The sequence below is a fragment of the Hakea prostrata genome, chromosome 6 (genome assembly GCF_041222555.1).
Source record: "Hakea prostrata isolate BN-2017 chromosome 6, UWA_Hpros_2, whole genome shotgun sequence".
Taxonomy (NCBI): Eukaryota; Viridiplantae; Streptophyta; class Magnoliopsida; order Proteales; family Proteaceae; genus Hakea; species Hakea prostrata.
This window is the reverse complement of record NC_142605.1, coordinates 7,354,094-7,378,379: the sequence shown is the minus strand read 5'-3', so window position 1 is coordinate 7,378,379 and position 24,286 is coordinate 7,354,094. Positions and strand designations below refer to the sequence as shown.

Below are 24,286 nucleotides of genomic sequence, written 5' to 3'. Positions count from 1 at the left end.
AGATGAGTTGTATCTTCACCACTTACATAAATCTCTTTATATAGCATTCTAAAGAGATATAAACATTAATGGTAACTTCCAACCACTAGTTAACACAACCTACTACAAACATTAATGGAAACATCCAACTACTACCCAACACCACTAGTCAAAACAATAATGGAAACATCCTCCTCCTACCTCCTTTTGTTGACTTTTCAAAGCTAGACTTGGGCTTAGTTCAAAATAGTGGGCTAATGTTCTCCCACTAAAGTAATCCAAGCCCATGAAACCATGGGCTCATTTTATCCCACTACAACAGTCCTAACCCATGCAAGCCATGGGCTGTTTTGGATCATATCCTTAGGATTTGATGGGCTTGACCATTGGGCTTTTCTCTTTTTTGTATATGCTGCCAATTCTACATCAATTCTCCCCAGCTTGAAAACATTCGTCTTCGACAAATGGATGAATGATATGTAACGCTTATACCCATCGGGATCGATTTTCTCGAGGTTGTCAGAATGAATCCAAGTGCTATCATGTCATGGACGATTCTTCCATTTGATCTCGCCCTTGCTTTGCTTTAAACCTTCGGTAATAGGTGTCATGACCGCACTGAAGTTTTGAATGACTCTCCTGAAAGGCGATGCAAGTCGATGGAAATTAAGAACTTCAGCGATGGTCCTTGGGTTAGGCCAGTTGATGATGCTTCTTATCTTCTCTGGACCAGCTTCAAACCCCTTGGTTTTGAAAACAGTTTTCCATTCGCCTCCAGGCCTAATACAGATCTGATGATAATCACTTTTGAGGCCCAATTTAGATCTTAGCCCCGAACATCATGTCTAACATGGTATCAAGCCGCGGTATAGGAAACCTATACTTGACTATAATTTTTTTGATTGCTCGACTGTCCACATACTTACGCCATGAGCCATCCTTTTTTGGAGTCAATAATGGTGGTACAACACATGGATTTAAGCTCTCCTGAATGAATCCTTTATGTAGCGATTCATCCACCTGTCTTTTGAGTTCATTGTGCTCTGTTAGGCTAAGGTGATAAGCCGGTAGGTTTGGTAACACCGAACCCGGTACCAAATCAGTGGCATGCAGAATATAGTGCATAAGAGGTAGCTCATTAGGCAACTCATCAGGAACCACCTCAGGAAAATCAGAAGGTAACTCTTTGTTAAGTGGAGGGAATGTCACCTTAGGTTGAGGGGTAACTTCTCTCGTAATAGGAGCCAATACCAGCCCTGTGTTATGGCTAGTGTGAATGAACTCCCAGTGTTCAAGCTTAACCCTGTGAGAGTCACCAACATGCCTATTGAATGTAGGTTGTTCTCCAGTGAAATAACTTCGTATGTGCTCCTCAAAAGTTGGTTGCACAATTGGAATCCTTTGGGGTCCTCTTCCCATATTCCTCCAAGTAGGAAAATTGGCTACAGAATGAGTTGGATGGGATTCTTCACCAAGTGGAGGGTGTGGAGCATGAGTAGAGGCAACAACTCTAGCCTCCATTGCGGAGCACCTCTCTTCTTCGTGCTCGTGACTTGCAATGAGTTGGTTGCTCAATTGTTGCAACATCCCCATCACTTGTGCCATAAGGTCAGTATCCAATCCATAAGTTTTACTCCCTACCCTGGCTCTAATACCAAATAATATAGATACCGAATTTGATTGATCAAAACAGTACCCAAATAGGACCTTTTCACAGGGAGTCAATTGCAAATTTGATGGGCTTAAGGTGAAACATAGTTTAGATGGGAAAGAGGGCTGAAACTAGAATAGTCTTATAAGGATAATAGCATAACAAGATGGGCTGAATAGTTCTTCAAACAGGGGTAGAACTATAATGAAGAAATTGAAAGGACAATATGATGGAATTGAGAATAACAATGTAAGTATGTAACACCCGGGCTTCACACCACAAGGTGGATCGATTGGATCGAACACCAACCTACCTTGACCAAACACAAGGAGTCTCCATAGAGAAGGAATGCTAACAAACCAATTTGATTTCAATAGATGAGTTGTATCTTCACCACTTACATAAATCTCTTTATATAGCATTCTAAAGAGATATAAACATTAATGGTAACTTCCAACCACTAGTTAACACAACCTACTACAAACATTAATGGAAACATCCAACTACTACCCAACACCACTAGTCAAAACAATAATGGAAACATCCTCCTACTACCTCCTTTTGTTGACTTTTCAAAGCTAGACTTGGGCTTAGTTCAAAATAGTGGGCTGCTGTTCTCCCACTAAAGTAATCCAAGCCCATGAAACCATGGGCTCATTTTATCCCACTACAATAGTCCTAGCCCATACAAGCCATGGGCTGTTTTGGATCATATCCTTAGGCTTTGATGGGCTTGACCATTGGGCTTTTCTCTTTTTTGTATGTGCTGCCAATTCTGCATCAATAACTCTAGTCCTAATTGAGTCCTAGTTTTTACTTTGGTCCTAGTTCTAGTCTTAAGCCTTATCAGCCAATGTGGCTACATATATTGATGTAATAGCTCAGTTAAGCCCATGATTTGATTAATAAAAGTTTATTTTGAGCATTGTTGCTTTGTGAATTAGTTTTACTAATTCCCTATCTCTCTCCTATGATTCCCCTAAGTTATCCCATTCGATCTCCATTGAAGAAGCTTCAAGATTGTTCAAAATTCTCATAGTTCAATGATTGATTCAAGCATCACATTGGCTGTTCTTCAGTAACAGTGAATTTTTTTCCCTCTAGTCTTCTAAATCCCGATCTCCAATCACCCTTTTCTTTCTATTTTCGTTTTCCTTAAACCCTAGCTATTAAAACCTATCTCTAGCCCAAACTAATCATTACAATCCATCCCAGGGTCTGTACCTATCATCCCCTTCTTGCAATCAACAGTATACATAAAAAAACCATCCAAAATCCAAGGTTCTTAACACTTCTCTTGCAGTTTTTTACTCCCCAAAAAATTCAGATTTCCAACTTAGATCTACATCAATAACCATTAGAATAGTCCTAACCTTATGTTCTAAACTTAAGGGATCAACCCTATAAACCATTACCTAAATTGTCTCCAAGTTTCACCCTGTTTATTCCAATAAACTTTTCATATCTCAAGAACCGACACCATCCATCTATATATCCCATTACTCTAGATCGCTCCAAAACTATCCAACCACTATAACCTAATTTCCTACGTATCCCCATTATATTTATGAAAATCTTATAATCTTAAACCCTAACCTTATGAGTTAAAATCCTAGAAAGTTTGTCCTAGTTGAACTTCTTCAATTTAGGGCTGCATCAAAGTCTGCTGTGTCCGAATTGACGGCCTCAAAGCTCCATCACTGTTCAATCTAAAGGCTTCACAAGGCTTTCCCCATCCAGGCAGCCTTTAATTTATATTTTTCTTCTCAAACCCCTGGTTTGATCCCTTCTTTTCCTCAATTATCATGAAACCCCATACTAGAGTGAACTCGAGGGCCATCTCGGTGGCTTTTAAGGGTCAAGTTGGGCTAGAATTTGGTATTTAGCCTAATTAAGGCCTTATAAACACAGTGATGGCCTTAGTTGGGAGAAAACAAGTGTATAACAGAGTTCCAACTCAACACCCTAACTTTAACTAAAATACTGAAGGAACGAACATCCAGACTTATAAAACACGAAATACACAATCATTATTCAATAAAAATGAAAACATAAAATTTAAAGGTCAAATGATACATCAAACATGTTCAGATGTTTCCTGATTCCACATCATGACATTACAACATTGGTGTACTTATAAGTTACACCACAAGAGTACAAAAGTAAAATGAATCCAATAACTAAGTCATTAAGTAGCTCCTCTAACTTATGCTACAAGCATTTTCAAAACACCAAGTATTTTTCAAAATATTTTGATTTTAATTTTTCACATAATATATCTTTTAATTCCGAAATTTCAAAAAATAAATGACAACAACAAAAAGCTTTATCCCCCATTTAGATTTTAATTTTTCACACAATGTATCTTTTAATTCCAAATTTTCAAAAAATAAATTACAACAACAAAAAGCCTTATCCTCACTAAATGGGGTCGGCTGCATGGATTCTTGCCTTCCAAACAGCTCTATTTGAGGCCACAGTAGATCAAAAGCTTAAACTATGCATATCTTTTCTCACCACTTCTCTTAAAGATATCTTTGGCCTGCCCCTAGTTCTTCTAATTCTTTCAATCTAGATTAAATCGCTTCTTCGTACAGGGGCATTTATAGGCCTCCGTCGAATGTGGCCATGCCAACTCAAACAACTTTCTTATAGTTTATCATTTATCAGAGCTACTCCTAGACCAGCTCCAATATGATCACTCTTATCTTATCCTTCCTAGTTTTGCCATTCATCCAACTTAGGATCCTCATTTATGCTATAGTGAATTTATCTATATGATGCTTCATAACAACCCAACTCTTTGGTCTTATAATGGTCCTAAAGGAGTTTTCTTTGAGGCTAAAGGAATGTGTCGTTCACACAAGACCCCATATGCATCTCTCTACTTCATTCATCCTATTTTAATTCTTCAAAAAACATCATCCACTATATTACCTTTTCTATTTATGATTGAGCTAAAGATACCCAAAATAATTGCTTTGTGTAATCTCCTTCTCATCAAATTTCACCACCTCATCATCTGCTCAATCACAACTAAACTTACACACTAGATAATTCATCTTCGTCTACTTACTTTAAAGCCTTTTGATTCCAAAGTAGCTCTTTATTATTCTAGCTTGGTAATAATCCCTACTTTGTGTCTCACATATCAAAACAATAAATATGAGCTTAAAGTTGAATGTCTTTGGTTAATTCATCCATTATAGGTGCAAATAAATATGAGCTTAAAGACGATCCTTGATGTAGCCAAGTCTAATTGGGAACTCACCACCTTATCCTTCCCCCCCCCCCCCCAACCATTCTTACACTTGTCACTGAACCATCATTCATATTTTTAACTATGTCCACATATTTACTTCCACCATTTCTAATACTTGCCAAATTAACGCTCTCGGGACTCTATCATAAATTTATATATACATATAATTTTAGATCTTATTAAATTTATAAATATAATATAATATAAGATAAATATATATTAAGGTAAATAGCTACCATTGTAGATCTTGCCATAAACCAGATTGGTTCTCTATAATAGTGGTTACTTTTCTCAAATGGGTTTCAATTACTTTCTCCCACAATCTCATAATATGACTCATCAATTTGACACCTTTAGAACTATAACAACTTTGAATATCTCCTATATTTATTTATTTATTTTAAATTGGAACCACGATACTTCTACATTCATCTGGCATTTTCCCTATGCTCATAATCTTATTAAACTTAGTGAACCAAGCTAGCCCATAGGTTCCTAATCTCTTCCATACTTCTAACAAGATTTCATCAAGACTTTGTGCCTTGCTTACTTCATCCTCCTTAGAACTTTTACTTTGGACATCAAAATTCTCCGGATATACGTTGATAATTGGTACCATAGCAAGAGGTGTGATCATATGAATCATTGATATCTGAAGTACGTTTGTTAATAGACTAAAAAAATAAACAACCCATCTCTTCTTGACGTCCTCATCACATAATAATACTTTACCATCTTCACTTTTAAGTGAAATGATCTAGATCTCTACTCTTCCTATCCCCAGTTTTAGCCATCCAATGAATAGATTTTTCCCCTTCTTACGTAGCTTATTATATATATCTTCATACTTCTTCTCCCTTGCTTTTCCCACATTTGCTTCATTTCTAGCCAAAGTATACCCTTGCAAATCCTCTACATCCTTAATAGTTTGCCATGTCAAAAATAATTTTGGTTCCATGAAAGAATAGATCAAGCAAAGATGTTCATCATACATTCCATCAACATCCAAAAACCTAATGTAGAGCATAATATTTGAAAAAATGAAATTTGGGAAGAAAATTCACCTTGCTTAAAGAATGACTTCAACATCACTAGTCGAGAGGAGGTCGAGAGAATCGAGTTGACTCGCCAAAATCTTGTACTTAAATGCACTTGCTTGACCAAGATATCGACTTGACTCAGATCTCGGCCAAGATATCATAATCTCCTTATTTTGCAACTAACTAGTCTTGAGATCTCCTAAAACCAAGATTTCAGCAAGACCTCAAACCATGCTCCCATGGTTGAGTACCCTTAAATGTTTAGCATGCATGTTCCTACTTATTTTTTGGGGTTACTGTCCAGATTGCCTTCTTGTCCAACCGGATGCCTTTTCATATGTTAGACTAGAGCTGTTTTCTTAATATCTCTTCAGGCTTTCTACCTAAGGTTTTTGGCATTTGTTGCCTTTGCCTGTAATCATCATGTTTAGGGCAAGCTTGACCCAAATGGATGCATTGTATTTTTCTTGGCTATTTTGCTACACATAAAGGATATAAATGCTATAACTCATCTTCAGGTAAGATGTTTGTTATAATGGATGTGGTTTCCCAGGAGCATGTTCCATTCTATTCATCTAATGGACCTCTTAACAGGGAGAGTGGTTCAAGTAAAAAGTTCTCATGCTAGTTTCTCCCATGGAGGTTCCTTTGGATATGTCCAGTGAATATGTAAGTGGGCAAGAACAGAAACCAGAGTTCAAGTGGAACAGGAAACAGTAGCTCAAAAGGAGTAATCTCCCCTCTAGTTTCTGTTCATTTTTTGAATAAGGCAAAGAGGGAATTTCAAGCCCACCACAATTTCTTGAGACCAATTAGACTAATTGGATCCAAATCTGATACTTGTTGCTTTGCATAGTGATCCCACGACTGATCCTTCTTTATATTTATTGGTTGCTCTTTGAAGATCTTGTAGGGGATGCACCTAACAACCTAAAGAAGAAGAAGAAAAAGAAGAAGAAAAGGAAAAAGAAAGCTCTGGGAAAGAAAAGGAAATGCAAACTAGTTATCTTCCAGTAGAAAAAAAAAGTAGCTAGATGTAAGGTGTCTTGGTAAAACACAAAGCTGATGATATTGTAGATCAATACAAAGTTAAATATGTTGCACGAGGATTCACAAGAACTACGAAATTGATAACTAGGAAACTTTCGAATCTGTAGCAAAGATGAACACCAAGATAGTGATCCTTTGGTAAATCAAGGATGGAAGCACTAGTAGTTAGACAATACAAATGCCTTTCTCAACGGAGAACTACAGGAAATTGATAAAACCCTTATAATACCTTGGAAAATTAATACAAAGTTGCAAGAATTAACAAGATAGACTCTGGTTTCTATGGTGCCAGTCACCCCCAGACCTGACGGTGTCCCTCAGCCTACGGCTGCCTAAGAAAACTCTCATAAAATATTCGATATCCTCTCCACTCACTTGTCCCTCTATTTATAACCCTCAATTCTCTCTCTCTCTCCTCCACATGGCCTCATCCTAGGGTCCTAACACTACCGGCCCCTCGAAAATCACCTTGTCCTTAAGGTGAGGGAATTGTTGAAGTTTAGTCGTCTGATGGTGCCGCATAACTGTAGTAATTCAACATCATCCTCCCAGGCTGAATAACACACCCATTGCCCAAAATCAGACTTGGAGCAAAGCACTTGGTCTGGAATTTTTTTTTTTTTTTTTGCCGGCAACGAAATTAACCCCCATCGCACCGTTGCAACTCTCACGGAGCCTGCGTGTCATCTCGATTCGACGAGGTTGAAGACGATGATGCAACTCGAGAAACATTCTCAAAAAAAAACCAAGGAAACAATGCACAATATGCCGAACAGTGGTGTGCTCCGGCAGATTTTTTAGTCCAAGCGCCGCTGATGCAAGTCGCACCTCAGTATATAGTGCCGCTGTTGGAAGAGCTGAATGATTGGAAGCCCGAATTGCACTGGATGTTAATCGAAGGATGAGGGTTTCACTTGCCGTAATGGAGCATTGCATCTCCCCCTCAGTCACTACAGCCCCAACGTTGCCGCCTCCCTTTCCATTCTGAAATCCAGAGGTTGAAGACGATGGTTTGATCGGACCGCTGCTTGGTTGGTCGATCGGACCGCTTCTTGGTTGGGTCGATCGGATCACTTCTTGGGTAAGCCCTTGGTTCCTACTAGTTTTGGGGTTGGGTCTTGGTTTGTTTGAGTAATATGGGCCCAAAATAATAATGAGAAAAGGTGGGTTTTGGGTTAATGAAATGGGCCAAGCCCATGAGTGATGGTTAAAACGGGTGGGGTCAAAATACTTAAACCCATGGTTAAAAGAAATGGGTTGGGCGTTAGGTTGATGGACTGAATTGGGCTTTGGGTCATAAAAGTGGAATGGGCCCAATGTAATTTGTTTGAACGGGTTAAGAAATATGGGTTAATGAAATGAGATGGGCTTGGGGTTAATGAAATGGGTTGGGCCCAAGGGGGTTTCTTAGGGAACCAAATGGCCCAGTCTTTAAATTTGGTTCGTTTGGGCCCTATGTGTGAAAATAAGTGTACCTGAGTTGGGCCCAAATTAGAGTAACCTTGGTTCTTAATGAGTGAACCAAACCCGTAAACCGGTTTGAGTTGGTTCAAACCAACCCTAAAAATCCCCAAACACCATCGCCGTCTTCTCCTTTTTCTGGCAAACAGAACCTCAGCCATTGTAGGGAGTTTTCTACCGATTGCCTCTTGCTTCCATCGAAACTCGGCATGATTTCTCGCTGTTGCATCTTTAATCCGGTAGGCAACGATACCCAAACTTCTCCCTCTCTTCTTCTTTCTTCTCCATGCTTGGTGATACTCATCCACGCCGGTTGCAACCCCCACCGCCTTTGCTTTCGACTGTACGGGATGGTTTTGCGAATCGTTCTCCTTCACCTTGGTCACTATTCCACTACGAAAACTCATCAAAGTTGATCTCGCTTCTGCCTCTGTCCCGCCATCGAATTCGATTTTCAAGCCTTCGTTGAAGCTTGTCCAATTGAATTCTGACCATGTCTTCTGATAAATCCAATCAAACGCATCCCCAACCAAATGTTCGAGAGCTACTGCGAGCCAATGTTTGTGTTTAATCTGGTGTTGACAACAAAATTGCTCAACTTCTATTAACCACTCTTGTGCCTTTCCATCATCAAAAAATAATGACAAAACCATTTCACCTCCCTGGAATCATAAATGCTCTGATGCCAATTGATAAAACCCTTATAATACCTTGGAAAATTAATACAAAGTTGCAAGAATTAACAAGATAGACTCTGGTTTCTATGGTGCCAGTCACCCCCACACCTGACGGTGTCCCTAAGCCTATGGCTGCCTAAGAAAGCTCTCATAAAATATTCGATATCATCTCCACTCACTTGACCCTCTATTTATAACCCTCAACTAACCCTAATTCTCTCTCTCTCCTCCACATGGCCTCATCCTAGGGTCCTAACAGAAATCTACATGGATACTCCACTAGGATTGGCCTCTGCAGAAACTCATAGGAAAGGGAATAAGCTTCAGCATATGGATTGAAGCAGTCTCCCATGCATGGTTCAGAAGGTTTCATAAAGCCACAGTCACTATTGGCTACAAACAAAGAAATGCTGCTCATACTTTATTTATAAGAAGACAAATGCTCACTGCGCTGATCATATCTGTTGACAGAAGTGCTATTAAAATTTCTTATTGAAAACCATTTTAAGGATTGGATAAAAGTAATGGGAAAACTGAGATCTTTTCTAAGGATTGAACTAGCCTACTCACACTTTGATCTGCTAAAAGAAACAGGTTGATACAGATCTGGCACCAAAGAAGACTCTTTTTATCTTAGAAAACAACCTAGGGTTGGTTGATAGGTGCATGGGTTGGGCCCTTATTGATTTGGTTCCCCTCATAATCTGCCAATGTAATGGACCTCAAACATGGGTTCATGAGCTGAGTATGAAACTTCCATATTTGACTTATTAAATGGTCCAATTTCAGTGAGGGCGGTGGCAGAGTCCTTTCCCATTTAGTATTTGTTGCTAGAGTAGCAGTTTTAGTTGATTTTGAAGTCCTTCAAAAAAGGGAGGGTGGTGCTTATTATTTGTTTCAAAAAACCCTCTGAAAAAAGGATGGGCTGGTAGTTAGGGTTAGGTAGGATATTATCTTAGAGTTAGTTTAGGACTCTATTTCTTGTTCAGTCCAAAAAGAATTTTCTTTTCTATGGCTGTTAGCCTCCCATTAAGGGAAGAATTAAGTAGAAAGAGAAAATAAATTTAAAGAAATCTGACTTAGTGCGAATCAGGGGATTTAATTTGTGGGATAAGAAGCTAGTCAGGGACCTCTTCTTCTTCCTTGGGTCTGTTGGGCAGCCTCTCCATTAAAAGCCAAGCAAGTGGACTTAGGTATGAGTCAGCCTGCTTCACCAAGAGCTGTGAAGCAGTTTTATCGGTTCACCAAGCAGCTCAGGGACCTAAGCAGGGAATCTCCATCCTCCAATCTTTCTGTACTCCTTTAACTTCTGGCTTCGGATTTAATTAACCTCCATTAAACCTGTAACTGCTGATTTTGTGACCTAAACCTGATCAGTTTAAGTACTCCCTTAGGGAACACGGACCCTATATCTTCCTTCTATCCCCTTAAAATTAAGCTCCATCCAAACCCTCAGAGCAATTGACCTTAAGACTCCTATACCCCCATCCTAAGCAGTCTCCTTAAGGGTTTGACACCTACACTTCACTTCCCTTAGAATTTTGGTTCCCTCCACATCATACTGGTGTCTTCCACAAAGTCCCATCATCTTTTTTGACCATATTTCCTGTAAGTATGCCTAGGGGCTTCCTTTTAAGTCCCCAGCGTCTTATCTTAGGATACATAGGCTGCTACTTCCTACACTTACATGCATTGAACTGGGAGTTCAAATTGGATTATATCTACAGCCTATTTTGTGTAAATAAGCCCCCTCCACTTAAATGGGAATGCATCCAACTTTGATATGAATAATATAGCTTCTCAGTTTAAGTATTCTTTTCTGTATTGCTGCTTCAACTGTGTTTGTTCAATTTGCAAGGTCCAAGATTGAAGAATACTTTAGGTCTATGGTGAAGTCAAGCCTAAATTCTTGTTTCTGCAGAACTGACAGCATAAAAATCCAACTCATTCATCCCAAAGCTCTACAAGGCTCCTGATGTAATCCAGTGTTTAGGTTTAGATTCCAAGATCTTAAAAGTAGAACCAGCACTCAACTAGGATTTCTTGGTGTTTCGGCTAGGATTTAAAGGGGTGTCCAAGGCTGCTGGAGTGCTGAAATAGGTCTGAAACTTAATGGAATTCAAAATTTAAATTTTGAATTTTAAATTTTGAATTCTAGGTCATCCTAGGGTTTTGGTTGGGCTGGATGATGGCTTACAGTTGCTGCCTCTAATATTCAGAAGTAGTAGAGCTACTAGTCTGCAGATTAGAAACTGTTTCAGAGAAGGGAATTAAGTTTTAGGGTTTTCTGGAAATTTCAAAAAATTCTGCAACATCAATTGAAGAAGATGAAGTGCAGAAATTTCACAACTCAGGAAATAAGACTGGTTTGGGGAAACAGAGGTTAGGACTTGGTTCTACAGGCTTGGGCGACTCCAACAAGGGTATAATGAGGTATTTTGGGGCTGGAATGAGTAAGTCCTAGTTGGGGTGGGATCTGAAAACATGGGAAGAAGAAAGCAGATATGGTTCTAGGGTTTGGGAAAGAAGATGGAGCTTCAGGAACTTGAAGGGGAAGGGGCAGAACTTACCTGGAAACTGTGTAGCCTGCTCGAACAATCTCTTGAATGCTTGGGAAAGAGGATGAAGAACTCAAAAGTGCAGAAAACAAAGCCAGCCACAGGTCACCCTTCCAGGGATCCCATGACTTCTCACATGTCTATTCTCAAATCATAATTTTCATTCATCAACACAAAACTGAAAAATTACATGAATAACCAGGCTATTTATGGCCTCCACTGACCTTTCTAGACTCAACTAACGAATCCTAACTAAATTGCTATCCAATTACCCACTTAATTAGAAATTAACTAAAATAGAACTCCTTTTAAGATAAGACTCCAAAAAATTAGAAACCATATCTTCACCAACTAACGACTCCAAATACCAACATAACTCCACATGTAAGACTCCAAATTAAAAAAATAAAAACAGAACTACAAATAAAAAAATTTATTTTGAACTCAACCCTACTGACACAGGCTTGATCCAAGGGGTGAAAATGACCATTTCGCCCCTTGGTTAGATTCACCCCCACCCCCGGGGGTTTCAGCCTTATTCCAGATGGGCTTGGGCCCCTTCTAGGCTCTTTTGGGGCTGCCTGGGGGCTGGTTACATCAGCTCTTCCCTTCTTAAAAACATTCATCTCTTGATGAATGTGCTTCTCTAGCTCTCCTGGATCAATGCCTTGGAAATCCTTGGTGTGATCTCTTCCTCATATCTTGTAGTGGGGAGTAAGTAGTAGGTGCATTGCTGCTTGTAACTTCTCTGGACAGAAACTTGGTGGACTTGGACTACTGGCTATGTAATCTTCAGTCCTAGGGGCCTAAGTATTAGGAGCCCTAGGAGGAAGGGTGAAGTGGATGGTCATGCCACTGGAGCCCTTTACTGTTAGCATTTTAATCATCACTGTTGTTATAGCTCGTAGGATGTTTTTTGTATCCTCCCAAAGAAAGAAAGTAAAACCCAAGGGAGGTCCAGTTTCATATGGGACTGGTGCTGGTATGGACCTGATATCTGTGGGCAGCAATTCTCTTCCTGTACTGTAAAAAACCCTTGGGAGGAGTGGGTGTCTCAACACCTTCCTTAGTTGTTATGACCTTGTCAGGCTCTTCTATCACCTCCTATATAGGTAACTGTTGGAGTGGTGAAGAGGGTTCATCATCTGGTTGTCGAGCCTTGGCCTTGGAGTTGGTGGCATTGTCTTAGTTGATCTCTTGACTGGGTCCTTTGGTTGCTTTGAGGGTCTGCTTCTTCCTGATCTCTGCTGGTAGGTCCAAGGGCAAGAGTACAATTCTCAAGCCTTTATACATGAAGTTACACTAGTTTTCCCTCCCTATGATAATTACATTGTTATCATACAGCCAGGATCTCCCTAAAATAATGTCAAACAATCCCATGGGTACTACATCACACCATCTCTCCTCCGAGTAAGAATGGAGACTAAAAATAAAAAGTTTGGGCCTAAACCAGACACAAAGGTGCACCTAAGGCTGGCCGAATACCCCAGGGGTATTCTGATCATTTTCCATGCCCCTCTTTGGGGCCCAATATGGGTCATATTTAGCTACCCACGATCCTAGGGTTAGGGATATAATTTTATTTTTTATTTTTGATGAGTTAGTTAAGAGTTATAATCCATTAAAGTTTATGTTGAGTTGTTAGGGTAGGGTTCTTTAATTTTAGGCAACCCTATCTTAAAGTAGTTCTATTTTAGTTAAGTGTTTGTTGAGTCACAAATAAATGTTTGTAAGAGAGTCCATCTAAGGGTTGGAATCTCGTAGTAATTTAATTCCTTTTAAAAGTATTGATAGAGTCCAATTTGAGTTGTAATTGGATCTCATCTACACTGAGATCCCAGTTTGAGTCAAAGTCTTTAATTTTAGGCTACAAATAGCCTCTTTCTACATTGTAATTTGCAGTCTTGATTATTAAATGAAACCAAAGTTTGAGAAATTGACACACTAGAAACCCTAATTTTGTGCTGGTTCCAAATTAGAATATCTTGAAATCTAACCCTAAACCCTGGGTTTACATCAATGGTGTCAGAGCTATAGGTTCCAACACTTCCCAAAGTCTGTAACCATTATAGATGAAGCACTAAAGATTGACGAAAGATTACTATCAGTCTCACCAACGTATCTACAGGGGGATACGGCAACCATAGAGGCCTCCAGAGATGTACAAGTTAGAGACATATGACGGTGTCAAAGACCTCCAAGTGTTCTATGAATGGTTGTATGATCTAGACAACTACTTTGAGAGGTACTATCATTCAGAGCATTATAAGAAGAAGCTTGCACAGAGATATTTGGTAGGATATGCCAGTGAAAGATGGAGTCACAAGATGAAGCAATTGTGGGATGGACACACTGAACCAAGCACTTGGGCAGAGATGTCAGAGGTGAAATCAATTATTCTTTCCCCAAGAACATCAAGTCAGGCAACACCAATCATACCCATACTCCAATAAGCTCACTAGAGTTGATAGAAGAGATCAACAAGACTTGTACAGAAGAGCAAGACATAGGGATGATCACATCAGCTATCACAGCCAAGCTACTGACCATCAGAGGGAGCCAGAAATAAGTCAACAGCTGGAGCAGATCCTCGTACAAATCACTAAGATGAACAACAGAATTACAAGCCTTGAACAAACATTAAGTGCACTCAAAGAAGGGAAGTTGTTGACTTTAACAAGGGTCCACTAGTTCTTGAAGAGATCGACATAGACAAATCCCAAACAAAGAAGGACCCAGCTTAAAATGAAAAGATCCTAGTAACCAAAGAAGAAGTCGAGGCACCCACTCCACCAAAGGTAACAGACACTAGGACCATACCAGCCCCACCTCCAAGTGGAACCTCCTTTAAGCCTTCCACTTCTTGGAGAAGATGTTGTCCACATTCTCAAGGTAATAACAACAATCGACATAAATGAACTGATAGAGAAGGGCTCCAAAAGTTTCACCAAACACTTCCTCATGTCCTCTTGGTTTGTTGAAGAAGGCACTCCTAGACTTAAACACATCACCCAAGGCATCATCCTTCCAGAATTTTGTCTAGGAGCAGTACTTTAGGCTCTATAACCTACTACTCCCTCCTCACTGCAAGATGAGAGGTCAAGTCCACTTGAAGGCCCTCCAAAGATTTGATCTAGAAACACAGGACAAGCACATTCATCCCCCAATGTGTAGGAGAAGGATGTTGACGACGCTTATTGCCCGAGACGACCCCACCACCATGGAAGGTCATTTTTGAGGGTGGGCCGGCCATAGGTTCAAATCCTACCACCTTTCTTGTCGATCATCCTGTGGTTAAAGGGCGACCTCTCTATCTTAAAGAAAGACCCATCCTATGAATATTTTAAAGAAGGGGAGAGTTGACATGTCCAGGGTAGGAACACCCCCCCCCCCCAAAAAAAAAAAAAGGCCCAAAACTAGACCCAAAGTTGCACATAAGGCTGGCCGAATACCCCATGGGTATTTTGGTCATTTTTCATGCCTCCCTTTGGGGCCCAAAATGGGACTTATTTTGCTCCCCATGATCCCAGGGTTAGGGATATAATATTATTTTTTATTTCTGATGAGTCAATTAAGAGTTACAATCCATTAAAGTTTGTGTTGAATTCCTTAATATTAGGAAATCCTATCTTAAAGTAGTTCTATTTTAGTCAAGTGTCTGTTGAGTCACAAATAAATGTTTATAAGAGATTCTAATATAGGGGCTGGAATCTCAAAAGTAATTTGATTCCTTTTAAAAGTGTTGATAGAGTCCAATTTGAGTTGTAATTGGATCTCATATGTAAGGAGATCCCAGTTTGAATCAGAACCTCTAATTTTAGACTATAAATAGCCTCTTTCTGCATTGTAATTTTCAGTCCTGAATATTGAATGAAACCAAAAACTCCGCCAGTGTTTTGCTGCCGGTCCCAAGCCCGGGTAAAGGAGGAGGGTTGGTGCGTCAGGTCGGCAGCCGGCACCGGAAACAATCTAGCCAAACCTTTTTTCATGGATTCGACTTTATATGATAAAAACTATGCTAGGGCATTCCTCGACAAAAGAAGCGACACGCTACACTATGGCCCGGGTGTAGTGATAAGTAGGCAAGGGTTAGCTAGGGCATCCCCTGTAAGCGACACGTCGCATCGGCGCCCGGATGCGGTGATAAGTAGGCAAGGGTTCCCGCGCCGTGGACGAGTGCGGGTAAAGAAGCTAGTCCATAAACGTAGGATTAGATTGGCATCTTGGAACATAGGATCTTTAACTGGTAAGAGCTTAGAATTGATAGATGTTATGAGGAGAAGAAGGATTAATGTAGCTTGCATCCAAGAGACTAGATGGAGGGGTAAAAAAGCCAAAGAGTTGGATGACTTTAAACTTTGGTATACTGGGGATAAAACAAATAAAAATGGAGTGGGTATAATAATGGATAAAGATTTAAAAAATGATGTGGTGGATGTAAAAAGAGTGGGTGATAGGATTATTGCTATCAAGCTTGTAATGGAGAAAAAGTTCATAAATATAATTTGTGCATATGCACCTCAAGTAGGATTAGATGAAAGTCTAAAGCTAGAATTTTGGGAAAATATGGATGGATTAATTCAAGGAATTCGTCAAGGAGAAAAGATTATCATAGGAGTTGATTTAAATGCACATATTGGAAAAGATCAAAGAGGATATGAGAGTGTTCATGGAGGATATGGTTTTGGAGAAAGGAATGAGGAGGGGATTTCAATTTTGGATTTTGCTACTGCTTTTGATCTATCTATTATAAATACTTACTTCAAAAAGAGAGATGAACATTTAATTACTTTCAAAAGTGGACAGCATAGAAGCCAAATAGATTTCTTCCTAACTAGAAGGACTGATAGATTGTTGTGCAAGGATTGCAAGGTGATACCAAAGGAAAGCTTAACTGCACAACATAGACTTGTGGTCTTGGATATGTGCTTAGTACTAAGAACACATAAAAGGTCCAAGGTAAACTATCCCAGAATAAGATGGTGGAATTTGAAAGGAGAGTACTCTAAATCCTTCGTTAATGAAGTAGTCAAAAAAGGAAAATGGGATTTTAAAGGGGATACCAATGCAATGTGGAATGAGATGGCTATGTGTATTAAGAAGGTGGCTAAAGATGTTCTAGGTGAATCAAAAGGAAAAATCCATTCTTATAGAGAGACGTGGTGGTGGGATAGTGAGGTTCAAGCTGCTAGTAGGAATAAAAAAGCTAGTTTTAAGACATGACAAAGAACTAAGGATTTTGAGGATCTTCAAAGGTATAGGTTTGATAGAAATGAAGCTAAGAAAATTGCAGGAAAAGCAAGGGAAAGGAAGTATGAAGAGTTATACAATAAGTTGGGCACAAAGGAAGGGGAAAAATCTATTTATAAGATAGCTAAGATGAGGGATAGGAAGAGTAGAGATCTTGACCATGTTAGATGTATTAAAAATGGAGATGGTAAAGTATTAGTTTGTGAGGAGGATATTAAGAAAAGATGGGAAACCTATTTCTCTAGTTTACTAAATGAGCATTCTTCAAGCACTTATGTTTTGGACGATTACACTTTTCACCAAGGCACCAATGTCCGAACTTATATACGTAGAATTTTAATGTCCGAAGTAAAAGAAGCTTTAAGGAGGATGAAACTCGGCAAGACACAAGGTCCTGATGAAATCCCAATTGAGGTATGGAAGAGTTTAGGAACCCATGGACTAGTTTGGTTGACTAAGTTGTTTAATAAAATTATGAGCACAGGGAAAATGCCAGATGATTGGAAGAGAAGTGTTGTGGTTCCAATTTACAAAAATAAAGGAGATATTCAAAGTTGTAATAACTATAGGGGCATTAAATTGATGAGTCATACAATGAAATTATGGGAGAGAATAATTGAAACCCGTTTGAGACACTTAACTATAGTTACGGAGAACCAATTTGGGTTTATGCCGGGAAGATCTACAACGGAGGCTATTTACTTAATTATGAGACTTATGGAAAGGTATAAGAGAATGTAGGAAAGATCTTCATATGGTATTTATTGACCTAGAAAAAGCTTATGATAGAGTCCCTAGAGCGTTAATTTGGCATGTACTAGAGAAAAGAAGTGTTGCAAGTAAATATATAGATATAGTTAAGGATATGTATGATGGTTCGGTGACTAGTGTTAGAACAGTGGGGGGACAAAGTAATGAATTCCCGATAACAATTGGGCTACATCAAGGGTCAACTTTAAGCCCACATCTATTTGCACTGGTAATGGATGAATTAACCAAAGACATTCAAGATGAGGTCCCCTGGTGTATGCTTTTTGCGGATGATATTGTGTTGATTGATGAGACCCAAGTGGGGATTAATACCAAATTAGAATCATGGAGAGTAGCTTTGGAATCAAAAGGCTTTAAACTTAGTAGATCGAAGACAGAATATTTAGTTTGTAACTTTAGTCATGATCGGGCAGATGATGAGGTGGTGATACTTGACGATAAAGAGATTCCTCAGAGTGATTGTTTTAGGTACATAGGTTCAATCATAAGTAAAAGAGGTGATTTAGAAGATGAGGTTTCCCAAAGAATTAAAATAGGGTGGATGAAGTGGAGAGGTGCGTCCGGGGTCTTATGTGATAGGCGTATTCCATTAAAGCTTAAAGGAAAATTTTATAGGACCGTTGTTCGACCAGCTATGATGTACGGTGCAGAATGTTGGGCTATTAAAAAGAATCATATAGATAAACTCAGTGTAGCAGAAATGAGGATGCTAAGATGGATGAGTGGCAAAACTAAGATGGATAAGATAAGAAACGATCATATTAGAGTTGGTCTGGGAGTTGCTCCCATAAGTGATAAGCTTAGAGAAAGTCGTTTGAGGTGGCACAGCCACGTTCAACGGAGACCTATAAATGCTCCTGTACGGAGAGTGATATAATCCATATTGAAGGAACTAGAAGAGCTAGGGGTAGACCTAAGATAACCTTAGGAGAAGTGGTGAGAAATGATATGTATAGGTTAGGCCTTGTATCTAGCATGGCCTCGAACAAAACTGATTGAAGGGCAAGAATCCATGTAGCCGACCCCATTTAGTTGGGACAAGGCTTATTGTTGTTGTTGTAATATTGAATGAAACCAAAGTTAGAGAAATTAACCTGAGGAGTCATGGGATCCTTGGGAGGGTGACCTACAGCTGGTATTTTGCATTTCGTCTTCAACTTCAAGGTTTTCTTCATTATTTCAAGCATTCAAACACAAAAATTTCTGCAATTCTTCAAGTTAAATACCCCCACCCAAACCCTAACCACATCTCTCTCAGTACACAGCCTTCCCAACCCCTCCCTTTAGTTTCAGACCTTAGAAGCAGCCCTAACCCCATCGCATATACCCTCTCACCCTTCCCCTCTAGTTTTCTACAAATTCCAGTCCTTCCCTAAGCCCTAGAAGTCATCCCCCATCTCCTTCTTCTTCCCCACGTTTTCAGTCCTAACCCTAATAGAAAAACCATACTGAACCTTTTTCCCTTCCCTTTTCGTTGCCCGTAAGCCTGGAACACAGTCCTAATTTTATTTTCCCCAACTCTGCCATATTTCTGAAGTTTAACAAAAACCTGCATTTCATCTTCTTCCTTGGATTTGCAGAATTTTCCAGAAATCAAAATTTTATTGAGTTTTGTCGATTAGACCCTACTCTAGTTGAAGAAACCACAATAGAAGACAGTCTTTTCTGCAAAACCAGCAAGGTTAAACCCCTATTCTACCTTGGCCAAGACACCCTAGAAACCCTAATTTTGTGTTTTTCCAAATTAGAAGATCCTGAAAACTAACCCTAAACCCTGGGTTTACCTCTTCTTTTTGCTCTGGTGAAAAGACCTTTAAGATGGCATTGATGGAAGGGCTGCCATAGGAGTCTACGAATTCAGTTTCTTCCTCGCACATTAAACCACCCATGATGCTGACTACTGCTGGTTCATGTAGCTTTGATACCAATTGATGTAACCCAGGGTTTAGGTTACTTCCAGGATCTACTAAAGTAGAACCAGCACTCAACTAGGGTTTCTTGGTGTTTCAGCTAGGATTTAAAGGCGTGTGTGCAAGGCTTCTGGAGTGCTAAAATAGGTCTGAAACTCAAGAGCATTAAGGTTGCTGCCTCTAATATTCATAAGTATTAGACAGGTCTGAAAATAGATCAACCTAGGGTTTCGGCTGGGCTAGATAATGGATTAAGGTTGCTGCCTCTAATATTCATAAGTAGTAGAACTACTAGTCTGCAGATTAGAAACTGTTTCAGAGAAGGGAATTAAGTTTAGGGTTTTCTGGAAATTTCAAAAAATTCTGCAATATCAATTGATGAAATGAACTGCCGAAATTTCAGAACTCATAAAATAGGAATGGTTTGGGGAAACAGAGGTTAGGACTTGGTTCCACAGGCTTGGGCGACTCTACAAAGGGTATAATGAGGTGTTTTAGGGCTGGAATGAGGGAATCCTAGTTGGGGTGGGATCTGAAAACATGGAAAGAATAAAGGAGATGGGGAATGGTTTCTAGGGTCTGGAAATAGGCTGGAGTTGCAGGAACTTGAAGGGGAAGGGGCAGAACTTACATGGAAACTGTGTAGCTTGCTTGAACAGTCTCTTGAATGCTTGGGAAAGAGGATGAAGAACTCAAAAATGCAGAAAACAAAGCCAGCCGCAGGTCACCCTCGACTTCTCACAAGTCTATTCTCCAATCATAATTTTCATTCATCAACTCAAAACTGAAAAATTACATGAATAACTAGGCTATTTATAGCCTCCACTGACCTTCCCAGTCTTAAATAATGAATCCTTACTAAATTGGGATCCAATTACCCACTAAATTAGAACTTAACTTAAAAGATAACTCCTTTTAAGATAACTCCTAAAAATTAGGAACCATATCTTCACCTACTAACCAACTCCAAATACCAAGATAACTCAACATCTAAGACTCCGAATTAAAAAATAAAAACAGAATTAAAAATAAAAAATGATTCTGAACTCAACCCTACTGACATAAAGTCAATCCAAGGGGCAAATGACCATTTTGCCCCTTGGTCACATTTGGCCCCCCTAGTTTGGGCTTTATTCCGGATGGGCTTGGGCCCCTTCTAGGCTCTTTTGGGACTGCCTGGGGGTTGGTTACATCAGCTCCCCATTAAGGTATTTCGCAGCCTACACTCCATTCCCTTCTCATATCCAAATTTTATTGAACTTTCGGACTTTTCAAAAGGCCTAGAATTTAAGGTCAGATCTACATCATTCTAACCATTAGATCTTGTCCCATATTTTGGGTACATCATACCCCCCAACCCTAATGACCTTAGGTCCTAGTTTCACCCCAATTTAACCATCCAATTCTAAGATACAAATATTTTCTTGGATTCTCATATTCCTCAAAAACCCTAAACAAGAAGCCTCATACCTTTGAATTTGACCATTCAAACCAAACCAAACATGGGGGATTATATCCCTATACTATTACATACATTTCCTCCAAGTTTCATCCCATTCTAACACCTTTAGACCCCAATTTCCCATTTCAAAGAATTTATCCCATTTTTTTTGTGGGATGGGCTAAGTATCCTTGATACCCTAAATATCATTTACGAGTGTATGACTTTTAACCACAAAGCCATAACTTAACCCTTTCTTGTATTCTCGTATTCCTCAAAAACCCTAAATAAGAAGCCTCATATCTTTTAATTTGACCATCCAAACCCAACCAAACATGGGGGATTGAATATATCCCTATACTATTATCTACATTTCCTCCAAGATTCATCCCATTCTAACACCTTTAGACCCTAGTTTCCCATCTCAAAGAATTTATCCCCTTTTTTCCTACGATGGGCTAAGTACCCTTGATACCCTAAACATCATTTGAGCGTATGACTTTTAACCACAAAGCCATAACTAAACCATTTATGTACTCTCATATTCCACAAAAACCCTGAAAAAGAAGCCTTATCTCTTTTAATTTGACCATCCAAACCCAACCAAACATGGGGGATTAAATATATATCTGTACTAGTACCTACATTTCCTCCAAGTTTCATCCCATTCTATCACCTTTAGACCCTAGTCTCCCATCTCAAAGAATTTATCCCATTTTTTCCAAGGATGGGCTAAGTATCCTTGATACTTTTAACCACAAAGCCCTAACTTTACCCGTCCCCTAAAACCAAACCTATCCACCCCATAGAGTTGGTTCTCTTAAAGATCTTCAAAGAACTCACTCTCATTCAATTGAGGCTGCATCACCAGCAATCTATTTAAGGTGGTTAGGCTCTCTCCAAGAAAAAATTTACACATACATAATTTTGTCTATCCTACTAAAATCTACTTGACCCATATGAACCCCATTTTTGTAGATGACTAAGTGTTCCATTGAGGCTGCATCACAAGCAATCTATTTAAGGTGGTTAGACTCTCTCCAAGAATAATCTTATACATGCATAATTTTGTCTATCCTACTAAAATCTATTTGATCCATATAAACCCCATTTTTGTAGATGACTAAGTGTTCCTCTCCTTTTTCAAAGTAATGTTTCACAATGTACAAATGTAGCTACTACAGAGTCTAGGATTGAGGTCCATTCCTCATTTCTCTCCTCAGTGAACAACCACAAAAACTGTAGGGGTTCAATGACAGTACACAGTCACCAACTACTACTGAAATTCAGGTAAATTCCATTCCGAATTTTCCAAATATACATTTTAGAACCTCTTATGTTGTAGATGGTGTACATGCTATGGACCCGATGTTGGCATATGATGTCTTAATTATTGTAATGTATCCTACCATTTCGGCTACCACAATAGTGAATTCCATCATCACTTTACTAGAAAGTAGTCACTACCTGAGCCACAGAAGATGCTTTTTGTCATCATTTGAGTAGCATGTGTTGATGGCCTACATATTTTCATAAAAAGGGAAAAATCCACTTTTTTAGTTGCTTTTCTCTGTAAGCCATCTCTATATGAGCTAAAGCTTGTTAATGCTATGATGAATCAATACATTCTTACAGATTCTAAGTGTAGGATTCATTAAATCTCAATCGGCAATTGTGAAAAACAGAATGATTTGATCACCCCATCCCCCTCTTTCCTCGAATGATGAGGGATCCAAACTGTTTTTTCTTTCTTTTCTCCCCCTTCCCAAGTTCAAACGATGTGATAAAGTAAGAGATGCTACAAGTGAAATAAATAACAGAGTCCTGATATAAATAGAGATCCTTACCAGCCGAGGTAGAATCAAACCCATAAAGTTCATTCAAGACGGTCGACTTGCCCACACCAGGAGGTCCAATTACTCCAATAACAGTGAAATCAGTGTTCTCGGTCAGGAACTGCAAAAATAAAAATGGAACTTCTTTGCATCTTTTTCACAAATAGGAACACTGGAATGCTTAAGAGGGGTCGGAATATAGCTACCTGAAGAATCCGATCAGTGTGAAATTCCCAAGAATCAGAAAGGACATTAAGAGAGGCAATAGGTGGTAGACGAGACCGAAGACTGACAGATTCGTCTTCGCTTCCACCGGCTCCGCCACCACGATTCAAACCAGGTTTTGCTAAGAGTATTTTCGGTGCAGCGGCTGATGTATTTAAAGCATTACTCCCACTAGTTGCAGCCATTGATGAGCTTCTCTGTAATACCCCCACCAAAATCCTTTCTTTGTTTGTAGTGGTTCTGTAAAGACTCCCAACTTCTGTTCGTAATGGAAAATACAGAAAATTCGGAAAGGATTAAGATCGCTCAGGTTTTTTTACCGGCAGAAAATTGCTCTGGTTTACCCAAAAACAAAAGAACAAATTATATATAGATATCCCGAGTTGGTAATCAATCACAAAAGAACCCAACTATTAAGATTGGTGTTAAGTGATGGTTAGACTGGTAAATGGATGGTCCGCCTCCGAATTAATATTCGTATATGGAATTTTTCTTACCAAAATAATATATTTGTATCAGTCAGTTAAGCAACCAAATCTGGATTGAGATAATTGCTTATCCGATCGGATAATATATAGATAGAGTAAAGTATTCAATATTTTTTTATCTGAAAATGGATGATAATCGGATTTGAATACCCGTAATCGGAAATCTGAAATAATTCGGTCAAAGTAAAGTATTAAACACTTTTCTCTAAAAAATGGGTCTAATAATCGAATTCAGAAACTAGTAATTGGTATTCAGAAATTGGGAAACGAATATCGGAAGAAGAAAAAAATGGCAATCACCAATCAATAATCGGATAGTTGATTGGATTCAAATTATTATCTGACATTTGATAAAGTTTCGGATTCGAATTCGAATTCGGTCCTCTCACAGATATAACTCACTGGTCTTAAGCGCCCATAAATCCCTATTGCTACCACGGATTACTCGGTCTCAATACCCTTCCGAATCGGGTCTAATATAATAGTGACATCCTAACCAAACACTGCTAGACAAGTCTTAGGTATGACAACCAATAATCTGGGAAAGCGTCAAAGGGCACCATTGAAAATATCTTATACTATTCCCACTAATGTTCAAGGACAGAAATATCAAAAGAACATTCCCCAATCTCAAATCATACCTAATCAATCACAATCCCAATTCAGTCATAATGTACACAACTGATAT

The 24,286-nt window shown here is 39.1% G+C and overlaps 1 protein-coding gene across 1 annotated transcript in view; it reads right to left on the bottom strand.

Annotated features, from left to right (window-relative positions):
• The window catches only part of LOC149012186 (uncharacterized), a 38,934-nt gene extending 15,469 nt beyond the window's left edge, over positions 1-23,465 (bottom strand). Inside the window, exons 1-2 of the mRNA XM_089158895.1 lie at positions 23,092-23,465; positions 22,898-23,006 (exon numbers count right to left, since the gene is read on the bottom strand). Of these exons, the coding sequence (XP_089015021.1) occupies positions 22,898-23,006; positions 23,092-23,295 (313 nt within the window). The 5' untranslated portion in view covers positions 23,296-23,465. The remainder of the gene's footprint in view (positions 1-22,897; positions 23,007-23,091) is intronic.
• Positions 23,466-24,286: the final 821 nt, after the last annotated feature.